Source organism: Mesoplodon densirostris, chromosome 2 (genome assembly GCF_025265405.1).
Source record: "Mesoplodon densirostris isolate mMesDen1 chromosome 2, mMesDen1 primary haplotype, whole genome shotgun sequence".
Lineage (NCBI taxonomy): Eukaryota > Metazoa > Chordata > Mammalia > Artiodactyla > Ziphiidae > Mesoplodon > Mesoplodon densirostris.
Genome location: NC_082662.1, coordinates 16,068,010 through 16,085,390, shown reverse-complemented (window position 1 = coordinate 16,085,390; position 17,381 = coordinate 16,068,010). Strand labels below are relative to the sequence as shown.

The following is a 17,381-nucleotide window of genomic DNA, read 5'->3' as shown; positions in this document are numbered from 1 at the left end:
CGATGCAGGGGACACGGGTTCGTGCCCCGATCCCGGAAGATCCCACATGCCGCGGAGCGGCTGGGCCCGCGAGCCATGGCCGCGGAGCCTGTGTGTCCGGAGCCTGTGCTCCGCAACGGGAGAGGCCACAGCAGTGAGAGGCCCACGTACAGCAAAAAAAAAAAAAAAAAAAAAAAAGATACATGTACCACAATATTCATTGCAGCACTATTTACAATACCCAGGACATGGAAGCAACCTAAATGTCCATCAACAGATGAATGGATAAAGAAGATGTGGCACATATATACGATGGACTATTACTCAGCCATAAAAAGGAATGAAATTGAGTTATTTGTAGTGAGGTGGATGGACCTAGAATCTGTCACACAGAATAAAGTAAGTCAGAAAGAGAAAAACAAATACCATATGCTAACGCATATATATGGAATTTTAAAAAGCGGTACTGATGAACCTAGTAGCAGGGCAGGAATAAAGAGGCAGACATAGAGAACAGACTAGAGGGCACAGGGTGGGAAGGAGAAGCTGGGATGAAGTGAGAGAATAGCATTGACATATATACACTACCAAATGTATAATTGATGGCTAGCGGGAAGCTGCTGCATAGCACAAGGAGATCAACACAAAGCTTTGTGACGACCTAGAGGGATGGGTTAGGGAGGGTGGGAAGGAGGCTCAAGAGGGAAGGGATATGGGGATATATGTATACATATAGCTGATTCACTTTGTTGTACAGGAGAAATTAACAACATTGTAAAGATTTATATTCCAATAAAGATGTGAAACAAATTTTAAAAGTTAAAAATAATAATAAATAAATAAACAATAAGAGATTTGTTTTTCTCACTTAACAAGAAATCAAAAGGAAGAGAGTTTCAGCATTGATACAGCACCTCAGAAAGCCTTTGGGTTGGCCTTTCTGCAGTTCTCTTAGCCTCCCCCTCCTGATCATAAAATGGCTGTGGCAGTGCCATACATCACACCATCACAGAACAAGACCCAAGGCAAGGAAGAGGAGGACAGAGATTCTCTTCAAGTCTCTCATCAGGGAGGAACTCTTTCCCGGGATACCCTGAGAAGGCTTCCCTTTTTGTGTCATTAGCTAGGTTTAGTCAAACGCTCTCGCCTCACCTGCAAGGGAGGCAGGGAAAAAATAAAGGCACTTGACATTCTGTGTCTCCGTCATGGGAAGGGGGCTTCTACTGGTCAGGAAGAAGGGGCTAGGGAATCACTGCTGCTGAGAAACAACCATCCATCAGAGAGGGTGGTCCTGAGGAAGGAACGTGTTGATGGCCCCTGCAGAGCCTGGCACAGAGCTACTGCCAGACAAACGCTGGGTGTTCTCATTATTAATAATGAAACCACATTCTCTATCTAGAGGTTAGAATATATCTCGTTGGATGTTCTGTTCCCAAGCAAGCCAGGGTCCCATCTCCTGCAAGGGTCCAACTCTCTCCCTGCTCTAGCCCATACCTGTGCCATGCATGGGAAGCTCTATCTTTCCAGAAGCTTCTCAGATCTGATAAATCCCTACCTGATAAGCTGGTAGATAGGTGGGGGAAGAGTTTTGCCTACTTTGTTCACGTAAACAAATATTTATGAACCTGAACTGTGTGCTAGGACTGTGCTGGGCACCGCCTGGGAGGGCACATGGAGAAGTTATTGTTCTGTGTCCCCCACAAAAATCCAAGTATGGTCTTAAGCACATGTGGCTGAGCCGGAAGCATCTGCCTTGGGGGCAGTTTCCTTCCTGAAAGTTACAATGCAGTATGCCACCTCTTTCCACGTGGTTGGTCTCAGTCTTCTTAAGGCCCAAAACACATTTTAAAACCAACCTCAATTTGGGTTGTAAATCCCAGATATGCTGTAATCTTTAGAAAACAGTAATCTTTAGAAAACACTCTGTGTTAGTTTATGTCCACATGGGGCATAAAAGCAAGCCTTTAAAATATTTATCATGTGGCATAAAAGCAAGCCTTTAAAATATTTCTCTCTCTTCCATGCTGTAAGCGTCACAGACGCTGTTCCTTACAATGAACTCTGTTTATTAAACATGGAGATTTAATGGTGTAGAGCAGGGGTCAGTAAGCTTTGTCCGTGAAGGTCTAGATATTTTAGGCTTGCAAAGCCTGTGGTCTCTGTTGCAGTCACCCAGCTTTGCTGTTGCATGTAGGCTAAAAGCAGCCGGGAGACAGCATGTAAAGGAATGGGCGTGCTGTGTTCCAATAAAACTTAGTTTCAAAAAAAAGGGGGGGCTGCAGCCCCCTGGTGTAGTTTTCCAGCCCCTAGTGAATAAGAGGAGCTTTGGACTAGGAGTCGGGAACCTGGATTCCAGATGAGGCTTTGCCCTTCCCCAGCCAGGAGACCCTTGATACGGTGTTTAACCTCCACAGCCCAAGGGCTCCGTCTCAAGACATGGCAAGGATGAGAGGGGAGATGGATGCACCAGCCTAGCCGGTGCCCAGCACTCGGTGGGTGCCAAGGCATGTGATTGCTGGAGAGGGACGATCTCTGCAGTGGTTAAGCATGGCCTCTGGAGTCAGAGAACCCTGGACCCTGGAGCTGTCACTTCACCTCTGTGGGGAATTCCCTGGCAGTCCAGTGGTTAGGACTCCACGATCTCACTGCTGAGTGACCTAAGATCCCACAATCCATGTGGCACGGCCAAAAAAAACAAAACAAACTAACAAAAAAACACCTTTCTGGTTCTGGGTGTCTTTATCTCTAGAATGGGGGTAAAATTAGTACCTCCCTCCCTCATGGGGCTGTAATGAGAAGTAAATGAGTCCGTGTGTATGAAGCACTAAGTACAGGGACTGACGGATAGTTGCTCTGTGACCACCATTTATTATCATTATTGCTATTGATTTTTATGTGCTTCAAATAGATCACCAGTCACGTTAGAAGCATTTACCAAGGCCCTGCCATTCTACAATGCTATTTCTTATTTAATAGATTGCTGTACTGGCACTTTACATATATATTTATTAATCCATTTGTTCATTTAAAGAAACACCTATATCGGGCTTTATATGTGCCAGGTTTTGCTCTAAGCACATGACAAATGTTAACTTAGCTTTCAACAACCCTATGAAATAGGTTTCATCGTTAGCGCCACTGTTTTACAGGTAAAGAAACAGAGGCACAGAGAGGCTAAGTAACTTGTCCAAGATCACACAGCTTGTGGCACAGCTGGGATTTGAACTGGAGTTCGTGCTCTTAACCCCTCCACTCTTGTTATGAGATGCTTCTCTACATCCAGGACTTCCTTCGTGGACACGGGGCCAGGCCGTGCTGCTGCCCTCGGCACTACGTATATGTTTTACCCAGAAGTAATGCTCAGTTCACTTAGTCATCCCTCCCCGCATATACACTCACACATCATCCCAGGGTAATCCCAGTAGTTGTAGCGGGGTAAGTTACAATAACTATTACAGCAGTAGCTAACATTTATTGAGGGTTATCGTGTGCCAGGCACTATTATCATGTCATTTAATCTTTCCAGCCAATCTATGAGACAGGCCCTATTATCATCCTCATTTTGCAACAGAGGAGAATAAAACTAAGAGAGGTGAAGTAGGGCATGAAGCCAGTCACCAAGGGAGCCAGGACTCCCCCGAGGGGTCAGACATTAGAGCCCGACTCAACCCTCTTCTCCACTGCCTCTCTCGGTCACCTTGTAAATAAACTAGTGATGCTAACTAACCTCAGTTGAGTATCTACTGCATGCCAAGCCCTGCTCGGGGTGCTTTGTATGTATCATCTCATTTAATCCTCAGACAATTTTATGAAGTTGGTTTCTTAGACCCATTTGCAGATATGGAAACTGAGGCACAGAGAGGTCAAGTTACTCGCTCAGGTGTCCTTCAGGAGTGGAGGACTTTCCTGGGACTTCCCTGGCAGTCCAGTGTTTTAAGACTCCATGCTTCCACGGCAGGGGGCGCAGGTTTGATCCCTGGTCAGGGAACTAAGATCCCTCATGCCCCGTGGCATGGCCAAAAAAAAAAAAAAGGAGTGAAGGACTTTCCCCCAGCTCCTGAGAGGGCTTTCCAGCACAGCCTGGGCCTGCCTCAGCCGAAGAGAGCCGCTTCACCCAAGGCTCTGCCGCCTTCCTGGGGCAGCCTTTGTGCGATGACTGTCTGAAATAAGGGTATAAAGGCCCAGCCCTGTTGCCCTGCTTGGGGCAGTTCTCAAGGGTCACCCCATCTTCAGATCTCCCCACGGGGTCAGCTGAGGCTTCTCTTGAGACTGGATCTCCCTGCCCATTCACAGACGTTGACCTCAACAGCATCCCCAATAATGATTTCAGAGCTGCTTCCCGGGGACCTGGACCAAAACAGTGGTAGGGCCAGGATTTGAACCCGAGTCCTGCACTGCTCCTGTCACAGGCCCGGCCTGCAGAGATCTCTCTACTTGGGCTTTGGCAGCAGCAGCTCTAAAGAATGGGTTGGGTGGGCTGCCTGGGATCCATGGGAACCGGAGCCGGGTGGTGCAAGCGGGGAGCTTCCTGAGGTCGCCCTCTCTAACAGGGAGTTCTGCTTGTCTCTGGGAAGCCTTTTCTCTGCACTGGTCTAATCCCCTCTGATCTGATTCCCCTGTTCCGCATCCCAGTGGTGGCTTGGAGTCAAAGCCTTATGTGGACTCTTCTGGGGTCCCCAGAAGAGATGCCGTGTGTTTCCTGCAGCTCCTGGGGTCCCTTCTCTCCTGGAGCACCCCATCCATCTCCCACCCAGGGACCCCTGTGGGACTCAAATGACTGCTGTGGGCAGAGCCCCCATGGTGATGGTGGGCACGGCTGGAGGACAGACTTCTCTGCACTTTAACCACTTCTACAGCAGCCAGGTGCCTCCAGAAAGCATGTCCGTGGCCATTTCCAACAGCAGCCAATCTCCATGTGTGGGAATCTTTTCTGGTCACTGCCTCTCACCTCCCAGGTGGATTTGGGGCTCCCTCTCTGGACTCTCTGGACTCATCGGGGCTTGATTCCTGCCTCTGTCCTAGCATATCCCACGGCACTGGATCAGTTAGTTCCGTCCAAGTCTCCACCCTGCTGTGAGCTTCTCATCCAAGGCCCATCTTGCTCATTTTTGATTCCACAGCCCCCAGGGCAGGCCGGCCTCAGGGCGTATGGTCAGTAACTGCTCTTTACCCTCGTTCCTGTGGTTTATCAGCCCTGTGGTCAAAGTTTTGATGGAGGAAGAAGCTCAAGTCCACACACCTGAAATCAGGTTTTGGCTCTCTTCTGTATTCCATGGGCCACAGTCGCCGTGGTTTTTTGTAAGTGCCAGGTCTTCACATCCCTGCACACACCTCATATTGTGAGATGCACGGTCCAGGATCTCAGCTGTGTCTGTCTTTCAGATCCTTCTGCACGGACTTTGTGGCCGGCCTGGTGAAGTGGCTGGACTTGTCCGAAGCTGTCTTGCCAACCATGACTGCTTTTGCCAGCGGCCTGGGAGGCGAAGGAGCAGACACGTTTGCTCAGATTTTATTGAAGGACCCCATCTTGAAGGATGACCCCCTGATGATCACTCAGGTACACCCACCGCCCAGGGGGCGGCTGCCAGGGAAAGTAGAACAGATAATTTCCTCTCACAGTCAGCCTGAATATCGCTTCTAGTGGCCTGGGGGGAATTGAAAGGTTAAATATTGCATCATAATTTCATATGATGATGACGATCATAGCTAATGTTGAATTATCATTATTGAATATTTACTATCGATTTATTACTTAAACAGTACTTATTATATGCTAATCCCTTACTAATATGAACTCATTTAATTCTCAAAGCAATTTTATTAGGTAGGTAGGATGATAAATGGAGGCACAGAGACGTTACGTAACTTGTTCAAGGTCACACAGCTGATTTGAACCTTGGCAGTCTTACTCCAGAGCCCGTGCTCCTGACTGCTAAGCTGTGGTGCCTCCTTTTGGAAGCAGCAGCTTTGCTGTGTGCCCTTGGGCATGTCACTCACCTGCTCTGTGTGCATTTGAAGCAGGCAGAAGCTTGACACAGGCTATCGGTGGGTCAAGAGAGCAGATTTAAAACAGCCCTTCCCCTCCTTCATCTGACTCCCTGAAATTCTCACGCATTTATTCAGTTATCTGCTTCCTTGTTGGTCTGGCTCGCCCCTCGAATGTAGGGCAGAGGTATTTTGTCTGCCTTGTTCTCCCACTTATTAAGGGTCAATGAACATTTGTCAAATGAGCAGGCTGGTTACATATCAACCTATTGCTAATTCCTGTTACTCTTCCCTCAGGACCTTCTGAGCTTCTCACTCAAGGATGGTGAGTTGATTTCATAAGTTGTGGGGCACGTATCTGCACCTCAGCCAGTGAAGCCAGTGGTAGGTGTTGCCCCTGCGGTCCCGTCCCCAATGGCCTTTGTGGTGCAAGAAAGGAAAGGGGGGCTTCCCTGGTGGCGCCGTGGTTGAGAGTCCGCCTGCCGATGCAGGGGACGAGGGTTTGTGCCCCGGTCCAGGAAGATCCCACATGCCGCGGAGCGGCTGGGCCCATGAGCCATGGCCGCTGAGCCTGCGCGTCCGGAGCCTGTGCTCTGCAGTGGGAGAGGCTGCAACAGTGAGAGGCCCGCATACCACAAAAAAAAAAAAAAAAAGAAAGAAAGGAAAGGGAAGCCAGTAGAGCTGGGGAGCCGGAAGCTCTCCATGCATGCCAAGCGCCGGGTGGTGCTTCTGAGCGGTTTTATTGATTCCGCACAGTGCCCTGTGGTTCCACCTTCTGAGTGGCTCTGGAGTCTGGCTCCTGCCCTCTGAGGTCTGTTCTACTGGCAAACAGAAGGAGCACGGAATTGAAAATGAAGTCCCAACCACCTCTACACTGTGTAGGAAGGGAAGTCCCACCCACTCCCCACCGGAATCCTGGTTTGTGGGGGACTGGAGGGGTAAGAAGAGGAGGAAGAACAGAATGTCAGGAGCAGAACCAGCGGGTGCAGGAGCACTGGCTGGAAAGGACACTCAGAGGAGGGTCACGGGGGCCAGAGCCTAGCAGGCTCTCCACCTACACGGGATCCCAGGCTGTTCCCGTGGAGTTTATAGTCTGAGGAGTGCAGCTCTAAGGCTCAAACCCCAATATAGATTTTTGGCCCTAGTCTAGCCACACAGAATGCTTTCACTCCATATCTCACAGCCAAATGGGAGCCCAAGGATGATCTGGCCCAGTCCCTGCTTTCAGGCGGGTACGACCTGAAGTAACACTTCTCTTTAGCCCGTGAGGCCACGTGGCTGAGTTGTGGTCTGAGGATGTGGTGCAGTTGGTCTGAAAATCCTCAGCTGTATCACTTGTGTTTTTTCCAAACAGAAGTAAGGGAAGAGTAACAATATCCGATCGTCCTGGACGCTGTCGGAGTGAGGGGTGGGTTTGCGCGGAGGTCTGAGGCTCAGGAGAGCAAGGCAGCCCATCAGCGCACACTCGCTCACGTGATAATCACGGTAACAGCAAAGCACCAGTTCTTGAGTGCTTGCTGGGTGCCCAGCCTGCTGCCAAGGGCTGTACAGGCACGGAGCCCTCTCGGCCCCCTGAGGGGTGCTGGAGGTCGTTGTTCCCATTGTGCAGGTCAAGGTCATCTTGGATGAGACACCCATATTTCCAGGTGGAGAGGTTGAGGCCAGAGAGGGGAAGGGGCTTTCCCGGAAGCACACGGTAGCAGAGGTGGCCTGGTGGTCAGAACCACGTCTCCGGCCTCCAGGGCCAGCGCTCTGCCCCACGGCCTTGTCACGGGGGAGAAGAAGCTGCCCCAGCACTCCTGTGTCAGCCTCACTCTCTCCCTTTCCTCACCCAGCGAGCCACGTTCATCCTATCCTGCTTCCTGCCCCCGCCTGCCAATCACAAGCCCTCCTGAGCTCCCAGGAGCACCCAGGACACTTTAACTTACGCCCTTTGCTGTGGGTGACCTTGGCCTGGCTCTCACAGAATAATTGGCGTGGGTTTGAAACAGCCTGTCTAATGTCATCACCTCGTGCTTCATTCCCTCCCAGGGGTGCCCTCATAGGCAGCCTCTAAACCGGCATTGCCTTTGAAATGTCTCTTGAGAATAACCACCACTTATGAAGCACCTGTTAATGCTGGTCATGGTACCCGACCCTTGTCAAGCATTGTTTCCACATCATCCTCATAGCCATCCTTTCATGTAGACACTCCCACTTTCCAGACGAGCAAACTGAGGCCCAGAGAGGTGACGTAACTGGCCTAAGCTGGTACGTGGCAGAGCTGGACATTCTAAAACAAGTGCTATTAACAAAAACCTTAGCAGATTTTACCCACAGGGGTTGAGGAATGTGGCAGCATCCCCACGGGAATATAGTAATACCTCGTATCTGAAGGGTACCAGTCTCTGACAACATCTGAGGGGTGCCTTTGGTTTATCTCAAAGCCCCACCAGATGCCGGCATCTACAAAGAGGAGCAGCTTCACTGGCACACCGGGACCCCAATGGGAGTGGGTGCTAGGGCTCAAAATTTCCCCAGAGGTCAGAGGTAGGTGGCCCCTCAAACCATCTAGACGACCCTCTCATCAGACACAGGCAGACCTCGGAGATATTGCGGGTTCCGTTCCAGACCACCGCAGTAAAGCAAGTGAATATTTTTGGTTTCTCAGTGCATATAAAAGTTATATTTACACTATACTGTAGTCTATTAAGTGTACAGTAACGCTGTGTCTAAAAAAACAATGGACATACCTTAATTTAAAAATGCTGTTGGGGCTTCCCTGGTGGCGCAGTGGTTGAGAGTCCACCTGCCGATGCAGGGGACACGGGTTCATGCCCCGGTCCGGGAGGATCCCACATGCCACGGAGCGGCTGGGCCCGTGAGCCATGGCCGCTGAGCCTGCACATCCGGAGCCTGTGCTCCGCAATGGGAGAGGCCACAACAGTGTCTCACTGCGTACCAAAAAAAAAAAAAAAAAAATTGCTGTTGGAAAAATGGCACTGATAGACTTACTGGATGCAGGGTTGCCACAGACCTTCAATTTGTTAAAAAAACAAAAACAAAAAACCGCGATATCTGCGAAGCACAATCAAGGCAAAGAGCAGTAAAACGAGGTCTACCTGTAGATGAGAAAAGGAGGCCCGGAGTGGGAGTGGCTATAGTTGTCATGTCCAACTCTAGCCTTATTAATGAAGAACCAGGGACCAAGAACTGGGTGCATCTGGGGATCAGGCTGCCTGGTGTTAGGATTCAAGCTCTACTTTGGCAAGGTCCTGAATGTCTCTGTGCCTCGGTTTTCTCAGGTGTTAAATGGGATCAAACAGTACTTTTTACCTTATAGGGCAGTGGTGAGGATTAAATGAAATAACCCAGGTAAAGTGCTCAGAACAGAACTGGCATGCAGGAAGCAGGCCATGAGTGCCACTGGGGCATGGTGGTGGTGGTGAAATGGGAAAACCCTGGGAACCAGAAAACCTGGACTCTCATCCTGTCTCTCAGACTCTCATTGTGTGACCTTGATCAAGTCACTTCTCTGAACTTCAAGTTCAAATACAAATGAGAGGCAAGAGCCAGATGTTACTTCAGAGCAAAACAAAACTGTCTTTGGTCCTAAGAACACAGTCAAGGATCTTGTAAGGAAAAGGTCAGTGTCATAGCTGGGCCAGTTGTTCCAAGACCTTTCCCATAAGCTCCATGAGAGTGGGGCCCTTGTCTGGCTTGTTCACCATCATATCCCAGTGTCTGCAACACTGATGGACACGTGGTGGGCATTTAGTACTTGTTGGGTGGATGGATGGTTGGATGAAGGGATGGAGGGACCGATGGATAAATGGATAGAGGTTTGGATGGATAGAAAGAAGAATGGATGTCCTTTCCTTAGAGCACAAGCTTAGATACTAGCAAGGTGGTTTGTCTGAACTTGAGGGTTAAAACATCTTTTTTCTACAGAGACTGATGGGGTAGGACACACAGCACAGAAGAAGGCTCTCTGTGCTACTGCATTTCTCTCTGGGTGTGAGACAGGGCGATTAATCATGGAATCAGGCCAAGAAATCAACACAGAAAGCCACCCGTCTCTGAACTTCCTGGAAGGTTGACCCTTACTGACAATGTTGGGATCTTAGTCACAGAGCGATGTCATCTTGGCAGCTGGGTGGAATTTTTTATGCACGCTAATCATTTTCTTTTCCTCATCCAGTAACAACCCATGAAGCTTCTTGCCCACACAACTGGAAAAAATAAGCCTTTTATATGTTGAAGGTTAAACTAAATCTGAGCCAACTCTAGACTGGGTTTCACAACTGTGGCACTGTTGACATTTGGGACTGGATAATTCTTTGTTGTGGGGCCACCCTGTGCCATGTAGGAGATTTAGCCGAATCCCTGGCCTCTACTCACTAGATGCCAGTAGCACTTCCTGAGTTGTGATAACCAGAAATGTCTCTGTACTTTGCCAGATATCCTCGGGGGGCAAAAACATCCCTGGTGGAGAACCATGGGTTCAGGACCCCAAATGTGGCCGTCTTAGGTGGGGCTGGTTTATTTGTAGTTGGTTATCTTTATAAGTTCCCTAGTTGCTCTCCTAAGTCCTGTACACAGATGGTGAATTATTGCATCGTATATAATCCTCAAATCAACCGCTAGAGTAGATACTGTTATCCCCACTGATAGGAAATTAGACTCAGGAGGTTAAGTAACCTAAGGTGGCATTTCAAAGTAAGTTTCAAATTCCACTTAGGGCAGTGAGTCTCATGGTGAACGTGCACAGGAGACTTAAGCTGAAGCATGGTTCTTGCCCTTTGTACTCTGAATCCAAAGATAACATTGACTCCAGGCCATGGAACCCCACGACCTGCAGCCGCATGAGATATAACAACCTTCACCGCAAACTTGGCTCTACTTTCTGACCTGGTCTTTATTACTGAGTTGCAAACCCTACCTCCCCGATGAATCAGAAAGGTTTGAGAGGTTGGTCGTTGGTCGTGGTGGAACGCGTTGTCAGCTGGTGGCTAGGTTCTTCATCAGGATCCTCAAGATTCGTAAAGCTTGCTATCAGTATTGAAACTGGCTGGTTCATCCATTCAGCAAATGAGAACGGAGCCCCCACTGTGTGTGCCAGGCCCTCTGCTAGGTGCTGGGAGTAGTTCTAACCAGGGCCGATGCCCATTGAGTGCCTACCGTGTGCAGGCCCTGAGAAAAATGCTTTACAATTTGTTTAAACCCCTCAACAGCCCTGGGAGGTAGATGCTTCTCCTGTCCCTCATTTTACAAAAGAGGCAGCTGCGGCCCAGAAAGTGAGGTCACCTGCCCGAGGTCACACAGCAAGGATTCGGACCCAGGCGGTGTGGTTCCAGAGCCCATGCTTAACTGCTGTCCTGCTTCCTACATGGAGGTAAAATGATAAAATCCGCATCCTTACAGCTGACTTTAAGGGGTTTGATGAGGCCAGAATGAAGGGTGGGCACCCCACGGGGTAGAGGCCGGAGGAGCAGCCAATCTTGACGGCAGCTGAGAGGGTGGAGCTGGACGAGGGCCTCGGATGGGCCCCCTTTGCTCCCATGACCACCGGCCTTGAAGTAAGCTTGTTGCCACGTTGAACGCCCTTAATTGTCCCCCCAAAATGAGCCGTGAAGAGAAAAGGCAGGAGTCATACCCGAAACCATCTGAGTTCAAGTCCTGCCCTGAGACAGGGTGCATCTTAGAAGTCCTGTCCCTTGGGACTTCCCTGGTGGAGCGGTGGTTAAGAATCCAACTGCCATTGCAGGGGACACGGGTTTGATCCCTGGTCCGGGAAGATCCCACAAGCCGCAGAGTGACTAAGCCCGTGCACTACAACTACTGAGCCTGTGCTCTAGAGCCCGCGAGCCACAACTACTGAGCCCACGTGCACAACTACTGAAGCCCACACGCCTAGAGCCCGTACTCCGAAACAAGAGAAGCCACCGCAATGAGAAGTATGCACGTTGCAACAAAGAGTAGCCCCCGCTCACCACAACTAGAGAGAGCCGTGCGCAGCAACGAAGACCCAATGCCGCCAAAATTAATTAATTAATTAAATTTAAAAAGAAAAAGAAAAGTCCCGTGCCTCCAGCCACACTCTGCCCACCAAAGTGAAGACCCTGGGCAGACTTGTAAGTCAGCCCAGTGCCCGGCGGGGGAGGGGCGTGGGACTAGAGTAAGGTGTGGTTTCCTTTATATGAAAAAAAAAATTCCTTGAGGGCGAAATTGGGTATAAATATTCTAAATGTTACATAAAATGTACAATTAGAAAAGTTGGGGGAATTCCCTTGTTGTTCACTGGTTAGGACTCGGTGCTTTCACTGCCAGGTCCCAGGTTCAGTCCCTGGTCGGGGAACTAAAATCCCACAAGGCACGCAGCACGGCCAAAAAAAAAAGTTGGTCCGTCGAGGGATGGCAGTGCAGTAGGCTGGGTAATCAGTTGAATGAATATGGCCTGAGGGTGTCCTCGGACTGCAGGGAAAGGCGAGACGAAGGTTCCCCGTGCTGACACAGCAGCAGCAGCTCACAGCTTCACCCCAGCAGCCCTGGCTTCTTAGCATCTAAGGATAGAGGAAATTTGACAATTTACCATAAAAAGAGTACTATTAGCCACCCTTTCTTGATCACTTACTGCATCCCAGGTGCTGGCCAGTCTCATCACATGCATCTTCTCACTGTATCTCAACAAATGCCAGATTAAAAGGGTATTCTTGCCCCCATTGTACAGATGAGAAAACTGAGGCTCAGAGAGGTCAAGAAACTTGCCTGAAGCCATTCAGCTAGTAGGTAGTCAGATGAAAATTCAAACCCCAGTCTGTGTCGCAACAAAGGCTGAAGTTTCTGCCTCTGAATTCCTTTCCTTTGGTCTGGAGGGCAGTCCCCAAAGGGAAGAGATTGGCCGTGATCTCTTCCCAAAGGTCTGGGATTCTGCTGCTTTCCGAGGAGAGGCAAGCTCAATCCCAGGCAGGTCATTCTGGCTCCCGAACTCAGATCCATACTGAGAACAGAGGCTGGTTCCATGCCTGGCAATGGAGGTTGTACTGTTCCCTGAGGAGGTGCATTTGGAAATGTAGGGCAGGTGGTGGTTGTTGTCACAGCGCCTGGGGTGCACCTGGCGTTTAGTGTCAAGCTGCAAGGGCGCTGTTCATCCTTTAACGCACAGCACAGTGTTGGATGGTGAAGTGCAAAGTGCATCAACTTCTCTATTGAGATGCTGGTGAGAAAAGGAGCCCAGAAGTGTTTGTTCTGCCCTCGGGTCTGTCCAAACACACTGGGTGACTTTGGACATGTCCCTTGCTCTTCCTAGGCCAGAAGGACCAGTTGGGCTCTAAGGGTGGAGTCTGGGTGGGTGCTGGGGCTGCCCAGCAGTTGGAGGCTGGCATACTCCTGCCCACTGGGGGCGGAGCCAATATCCCTGAGTCCGCCCCCCACCAAGATTTTCCAAAGAACAGGCTGCCGGGTGATGGGTCCTGTGTGTGCACCTTTGGCCCATGGCCTAGGGCTATGCCTGGGATTGTGGGTGCACCCCACATATCCCATGCACCCAGAAGGTAGGATTCACAGCTGACCACATGGGATTGACCTGGAATCCCAAAACTTCACTCAAGTAGATTTGCCTTATTCTATTTTTTTTTTTTTTCTTTTGGCTGCACCGCTCAGCTTGTGGGATTTTAGCTCCCCGACCAGTGATCGAACCTGGGCCCTCCACAATGAGAGCTCGGAGTCCTAACCACTGGACCGCCAGGGAATTCCCTCAAGTAGATTTGCCTTTAAAAGGCAGCCACAGTGAAATGAACAGAAACTTTGGCATCCTGGGTTTTAAGCCAGATTCCATGGCTCTCTCAGCTGTGTGATTTAGAACAGCAGTCCCCAACCTTTTTGGCACCAGGGACCTGTTTCGTGGAAGACAGTTTTTCCACGGACTCGGGTGGGGGAGATGGTTCAGGCGGTGATGCGAGCGACGGGGAGCGACGGGGAGCGGCCGATGAAGCTTTGCCCCTCGCCCACCGCTCACCTCCCTGTGCGGCCTGGTTCCTAACAGGCCTCAGACCAGTACCGGTCTGTGGACTGGGGGCTGGGGACCCCTGATTTAGGAAGTTTCTTAGCCTTTCTGCACCCGTTCTTCCCTCTTGTGCAAAATGAGGCATCATAATACCAGCTTCCCAGGACCACTGGGAAGATTAGCAATCAGGAATGCAGGCTTCTTGAGTGGTGCCCAGCATTTGTTAGGAGCACCGTGGATACTGGTTTCCTTCCCTGCAGAGGTAGCAGGAGGAGGAGTCATCTTGATGACACCACCTCCTCCAGGCATGAATGCATCCAGACCTTCTCAGATCTGGAGCTTGCTAGTTAGAACAAGTGCAAAGGCCCTGGGGCAGGAATGAGCTTGGCTTCTTGGTGGGACAAATACTGGTGGAAACAGGGACCAGTAGAAAATGAGGTGGTAGAGAGTGGCAGGAAGGGGTTAGAAAATGTACGGTCTTGCAGACCGTGGGAAGAAACGTGGATGTTATTCTAAGTGCATTGGGGAGTTTTAAGTTGGGGAAGAGAACCCCAATCAGATTTATGACTTCATCCTTCAAGCTGCTGTGTGGCAAATAGAGTGTGGGGCAAGAGGAACCAGGGCAATGGCTGGTCCTTGAAGAGCGGTGGCAGTCACAGTGGCCGTGCAGCAGAGATGGGGAGCCATGGTCAGACTCAGGATACATTTTGGAGGTGCAGCTGTCAACATTAGCGGGTAGATTGGGTGTCTGAGGAGGGGCAACAAGAAAAATCAAGAACGATGCCCAGGCTTTTGGCCTGAACCCCAAGTTGGGCTTCTTATTGAGACAGGATGGATTGGCCCTTGAGGAGTGAGTTGGCTACCTGGCGAGTTGTCCTGGGTAGCCCAGTACTCCTGCCCCTCCTCCACCACTCACCATCTGCCTTAAATAGAACCTCAGCTCCAAGTCCAGCAGCCTGGCTGTCAAGGTCCTTGAAATGACCCTTACACGAGGCTGACATTCCAGAGTCCCGTGCCCGAGAATACCTTGGGAGGTTTTAATCACCTGTGCGCCTGGCAGTCTATATTCCAGAAACTGAATCACAGCAGCTCTGACCAATGGAGTATGAATTAGTGGCTGATAATAACTGTCATCAGTTAATCACCATGGCCAAGGCTTGTTAATTGCTACAGGTCGATTATGGCCTACGTGCAATAGTCTGTGATCCTAGGAGGGAGGAGGGAGCTCCTTTATGCGTGGAACTTTAGCTGATCAATAACCCCAAGACATGGCCTGTGGTGTCTATTTCCCGACACACAGACAGGTCCTCATCCAGGGGGACGGCCGAGGGCAGCTGGGCAAGTGCTGCCAGACCACGGCTCGCTCTAAGGACCCTAGTTTGAGGAAGGAACTGGTTTATTTTGCAGAAGCTGAGGTCATCGTAGCTACGACGACCTCAGTATAAAATTACCGTGCAGCATTGCAGACACCCAGCAGAGGAGGCCAGTTCTGCATCATTCATGAAGGACCCGTCATGGACCCAGAGTCCTCTCCTCAAAACTTTGTGAGATGACTGTTTCTATTTCCAGTTCCACCTGAGCGAGGATGAGCTTTGCCCAAGGTTAGACACACAAATAGTATCCATACCCTGGTCTGTCAGGTCATTAATTGAACATTTATTCTGTGCCGAGCGCTCTCCTAAGGACTGGAGATAAAGCAGTGTAGAGTTTATACTTATAAAGTTTATAGTTCAGGGGGAGAGACAAACGAAAGTAAACCGGTATGATGTCAGAGCAGGGCAAGCTCTGTGTGGAATAAAATGCAGGATAAAGGGGTAGGGTAATGGGGACCGGGGGTCAGGAAGGCCTCTCTGAGCAGGAGGCGTCTGAACAGAGACTTGAATGAGGAGGAGGAGCCTCACAAGAAGATCTGGGGAATGAGCCTTCCCGGTGGTGGAAACAGCACAAGTGCAAAGGTTCTGCAGCAGGAACATTCTAGAAGGTGAGGTCATGGAGTTGGCCAGGGGCCTTGTAGGTCATGATGGAGTTGGATTTGCTTCTGATCGTGATATCACGTCCTTAACAGCTTTGGGATGTGAAAATTTGATCTTTGCTAATTTGGTGAAAAACGCCACCTTTCTTCTGATCCATAGGGGTAATAGTTGCACCCTGTCCCGCCCCAGAAGCTGTTTTCTAGTTCAGCTGACTGGTTCTTGGGGCTGTGCACTTAGGATGTATCTGGGGTTTGGGTTTCATCCGTTGCGCTGCTGTTAACATCTCTGTGCTTAGAAGCTGAACTGACCCCGTGCTCTTTCTCTCTTTCCAGGGCGCTATGATGCTCGGGCCCGAGTCCTCATTTGCCACATGACCTCCCTCCTCCAAGTGCCCTTGGAGGAGCTGGACCTCCTCGAAGAGACGTTCCTTGAGAGCCTGAAGGAAACCAAAGAGGAGGAATCTGAGTAAGTGTGCCCTGCGACCCTGACCACCCTGTAGGAATCAAGGACTTCCACCCTTCAGATAACAGCATCCTGTGTGTCCCCTCCCCCCATTAAGAGATGGTGCACTGAGGTGGGAAGAGCACTGGACAGAGAGTCCCAGTGCAGCCCTGACTCGCTGTGTGGCCTTATCAAGTCACTTCCCCTCTCTGGGCCTCCATCCTCATTTGTAGGAAGGGGGGATTGAATGGATGAATGCTAAGGGCCATGAGTTTGTGACTTTTAACATTCTGTGGCCCCAACACCCCACTCCCCCTCAGTTCTTGTGACACCTTGTCTGTGGGCCAGAGTGGCCTGGATTCAAATCCCACCTCTGACACCTATTTGCTTTTTGACCTTGGGCGGGTGCCCCCCGCCCTGTTCTCTAAAGCCATAATATTCTTATCTGTAAAAGAGGAATAAGAATAGCATCCTCCTAGGGTCGTTGTGGAAAACAAATGCAACTGTATTATCAAGTGCTTGGCCCAGGGCTGGCATGTAGCAAGGGCTCAGTAAGTATGAGTCCTTCCCTTCCCCCACATGCCCCCATACCTGCCAGCTGTCGAGAGGCTTTGCTATCTGTGTACGGTCAGGTGTGTGTTGAGGGAAATTTTCCTGGTAACTTGGCCAGAGCTCAGCTCTTTGAAGAACAGCTTACACAGGATCTAATCCCAGGGTAATAAATCAATCCCAGTCACAGCCTAATTGCGGGCTCCTTGCACCAGGCACATCTCCCAGCCTTGGGTTTTGTTCGGCCATGAAGGCTTTCTTTGAGCAGCCAGGCTGTGCCAGTTCAGCCCAGCTGGGAATTTAGCTTTGAAGCCAAGTTCAGAACTGGAGCCACCCTCCCGCCAGGGTTTATAGGGCAAAGGGAGGGGGTTGTTTCCTTGAGAAAGGAGGAAACTTGGTCTGTTGAAATAACCTGAAAATAGACTTGTTTTGACTCCCAGAGCTGTGTCAATAAAGAAACACCTGGATCC

At 50.2% G+C, this 17,381-nt stretch overlaps 1 protein-coding gene across 18 annotated transcripts in view; it reads left to right on the top strand.

Moving 5' to 3' along the window:
• Window positions 1–17,381, top strand: part of TMCO4 (transmembrane and coiled-coil domains 4) — a 98,991-nt gene that overhangs the window by 22,256 nt on the left and 59,354 nt on the right. For all 18 annotated transcript variants that reach the window (XM_060089069.1, XM_060089067.1, XM_060089068.1 and 15 more), the window contains 3 exons: window positions 5,362–5,536; window positions 6,262–6,289; window positions 16,254–16,386. In XM_060089069.1, coding sequence (XP_059945052.1) covers window positions 5,362–5,536; window positions 6,262–6,289; window positions 16,254–16,386 — 336 coding nt within the window. The remainder of the gene's footprint in view (window positions 1–5,361; window positions 5,537–6,261; window positions 6,290–16,253; window positions 16,387–17,381) is intronic.